Genomic DNA, 2,939 nt, shown 5'->3' with positions numbered 1-2,939 from the left:
TCGACCCTTATTGCTACTTAGCCGCTTAGTGAGCGGTTCCTCTACTGGATACACTCATGGCTCATGGCGATACAAGATATGACATTCTTCGAGATACGAGATAACCAGTTGATGACACAGATGTCTTCAGTCATCTTCAGATACTTTCTGTGGTTGATGGCCGTTAAGCCTTGTGTCCACGATGCTAGAACTGCGTCCGAGTTTCGGTTTAAGCCAATAAAACTGCAGCTCTTACAGAAAAGCAGCAGTTTCATTGGCTTAAAACGAAACTCGGACGCAGTTCTAGCATCGTGGACACAAGGCTTAATGGCCGTATGGACGCGCGAGCGCCCTCTGCTCGGTGCCAATAAATCAAAGGAAGAAGAAGAGAAGAAATACGAGATACAAATTGAAGTTTTCAATGTGAAGAAAATTATTATTCCTGACAGGAGTTATTTTTAAGAGCTGAAGTGAAGTACTTAAGTATGGGCAAGTACGAAAAAGACAAACGAAAATATCGTAAGGAGTGGGAGTCCACCGAATGGGCTAAAGGTAAACTTGCGTAACTATTTTAAAAATGATACTGTAAAGTGTAAAGCATGAATGCGAGCCTTTGTACATACTACATATGTATATAATGTAGTGCTTTATTTCGTATACAATAGTTTCGATACCGTGTTTAACGTGTTGAGATAAAACCGTTGTAGGATGGTTGCAACACATTGACTCGGCAAAATACAAGAATCCAAACGATCCAAACGGAGCTTATTGCAAAATTTGCGATCAGTCATTGAGAAGTCATCTTGCGGATCTCCAAAGACATGCACGTTCGAAAAAACCCCGAGAGAATTCTGCAGTGTTGAACAGGACAAAATATAAATCTTTGATGAGCCATGGTAACAGCCATTGAGATTGATTCCATTTCGTAATTAATAGACACTTCCAAATTGCAAAAAATATTTTATATTGTTTTAAATATACAATTTTTCAGTCAGGACTTTTTAAAATATATTGTTCAATTTTTTTTAATTCGATTTTGCAGAAACACAATGAACTATAGTGCAGAATTCTTGTATATTCATATGATTTATCTTTTATTATTTGAAGGATATCAGGCTACAATAACTGCAGAGAAGAAAATCGTGGATATAAAGCTAGCATTATATATAACAATGCACTCATCTATTCGCTCAGTAGATCATCTAGGCGAGCTTCTATCAACCTTAGGAAAAGGAAGCAATCTCGAGAATCTACGATTACATAGGACGAAATGCTCAAATGTGATAAAGCACGTGATTGCACCCGTTCTTTTCAAAGATTTGGTCAAAGCCATTGGGAAAAAAGGGTACTCGATTATTATCGATGAAAGCACCGATGTTTCAGTCACAAAGTACCTGTGCATGTGCATTAAATACTTCGATACCACAGAAAACCGCATGCTCACTGATTTTTTGGGCATACTAGAAGTAGAACGAGCAACGGCCATCGATTTACATAAGAGTATTGTCGAGTATTTGCAACGAATTGGAATCCCGTTGAAAAATATGGTAGCCATAGGCACGGATGGAGCAAGTAACCTGTGTGGGCGCAATCATTCAGTTTATACTCTACTAAAATGCGATGTACCAAACCTGCAACTCATGAGATGTACTTGCCATTCGCTGCATCTCTGTTCGTCGAAGGCGAGTGAAGAACTTCCGGGTTCTTTAGACTTTCTAGCGAGAGAAGTATTCAATTGGTTCAGCATCAGCCCGCTGCGCAAAATAAATTATAAGAAAACGTTTGATTTGACCAACTCCGGTAACGATGCTCAGAAATTTCGACAGATGATTCAACTTTCGCGAACAAGATGGCTCGCATTTTACAACGTTGTGAAACGGTTATTGGAGCAGTGGGTGGAGTTGAAAACCCATTTCCGTATAGCTTGCGACGCTGAAAAGTGCTATACTGCACGGACGATCCGCGATATGCTCGAGGATGACTGCAACAGATTGTACCTAGTATTTTTGAAGCCCATTTTGTCTGAAGTGCAGCACCTAAATACATCGTTTCAGAGCGAAAAAATCGACGTTGGAAGTTTGTATGTAGAGATTTCTCTCGTATTTTTGTCGTTCGCTGGACGGATTTTGAAGCCAACTTTCTTGAGAGCCGCGCATAATAAGTCTCTCGTACTACAAGTAATTGATGCAGTTGGTAACGACCTGGCCTTCTTGCCGGTTGCAGAAGTGGATTTCGGACAAGAATTCAGGAAGGAATTCCAAGGATCCCAAATCTCTGCAGAAAGAAAATCTCAGATACAGCAGAGGTGTTTTAATTTTCTGAAAAGATTTTTGACAGAAATGGCGCAGAGGCTTCCAACAAATATTGAAATCTTCAAGAAAATCGAGCTATTGAGTCCAAGCCGATGCACATCGCAAGTTCGAATTAAGTTCGAGGAGCTTCCCTTGCAGGATTTCTTTGATTCTGACTGTGATGTCTCTCTGTACAAGAGCCAATGGGAAAAACTCAGTTTCGTCGATTGGAACGCTCATTATAAAGGAGATGTTCCAACCAATATTTTAGTCTTTTGGCCTGATGTGTATAAATACACCGATGCTTGTGGCCGATTCATTTTCCGAGAACTGGCAGAAGTGGTGTTAAAAATGCTCACAATTCCTACGAGTAACGCTGTGGTCGAACGAGCTTTCTCAGCACTCACTCTGATAAAAACACGGATTCAGAATAAACTGAGTACTTCGATGCTGCAATCTCTTCTCACAATCCGAATGCATTTTCAAGCGCACGAGAAGTGTTGCAAAATGTTTCAAACCTCAACGGAAATGATCGATCGTTTTAAATCAAGTTTCATGTATGAGTCAAAAACCGGAACGTCCGGACCTAGCTGCGCGAATTCCGATAGCGAAGAAAATGAAAACGAGAGTCTTCATGAAATGATTGATATTATCTCGGATATGTTGTAA

General features: G+C 40.1%; 1 protein-coding gene across 1 annotated transcript; it reads left to right on the top strand.

Annotated features, from left to right (window-relative positions):
* The first annotated feature begins 464 nt into the window (after positions 1–464).
* LOC139786540 (uncharacterized) lies at positions 465–2,939 on the top strand. Its single transcript, XM_071725692.1, has 2 exons — positions 465–531; positions 1,087–2,939. Exons 1-2 carry the CDS (start codon positions 465–467, stop codon positions 2,937–2,939), a joined length of 1,920 nt encoding a protein of 639 aa, XP_071581793.1.

This window comes from Temnothorax nylanderi, unplaced genomic scaffold (assembly GCF_030848795.1).
Source record: "Temnothorax nylanderi isolate EJ_2023f unplaced genomic scaffold, tnyl_v1.0 TNYL_tig1069_pilon, whole genome shotgun sequence".
Taxonomy (NCBI): Eukaryota; Metazoa; Arthropoda; class Insecta; order Hymenoptera; family Formicidae; genus Temnothorax; species Temnothorax nylanderi.
The sequence above is the reverse complement of the archived record's forward strand: the minus strand, read 5'-3'. Positions and strand labels throughout refer to the sequence as shown.

What these genes read in the sequence shown, in the direction of transcription:
- LOC139786540 (XM_071725692.1), top strand. Translation starts at nt 465, where the DNA reads ATGGGCAAGTACGAAAAAGACAAACGAAAATATCGTAAGGAGTGGGAG. An exon ending in GTCCACCGAATGGGCTAAAG is followed by an intron (nt 532 to 1,086) that starts GTAAACTTGCGT and finishes TATTATTTGAAG; the next exon opens with GATATCAGGCTACAATAACT.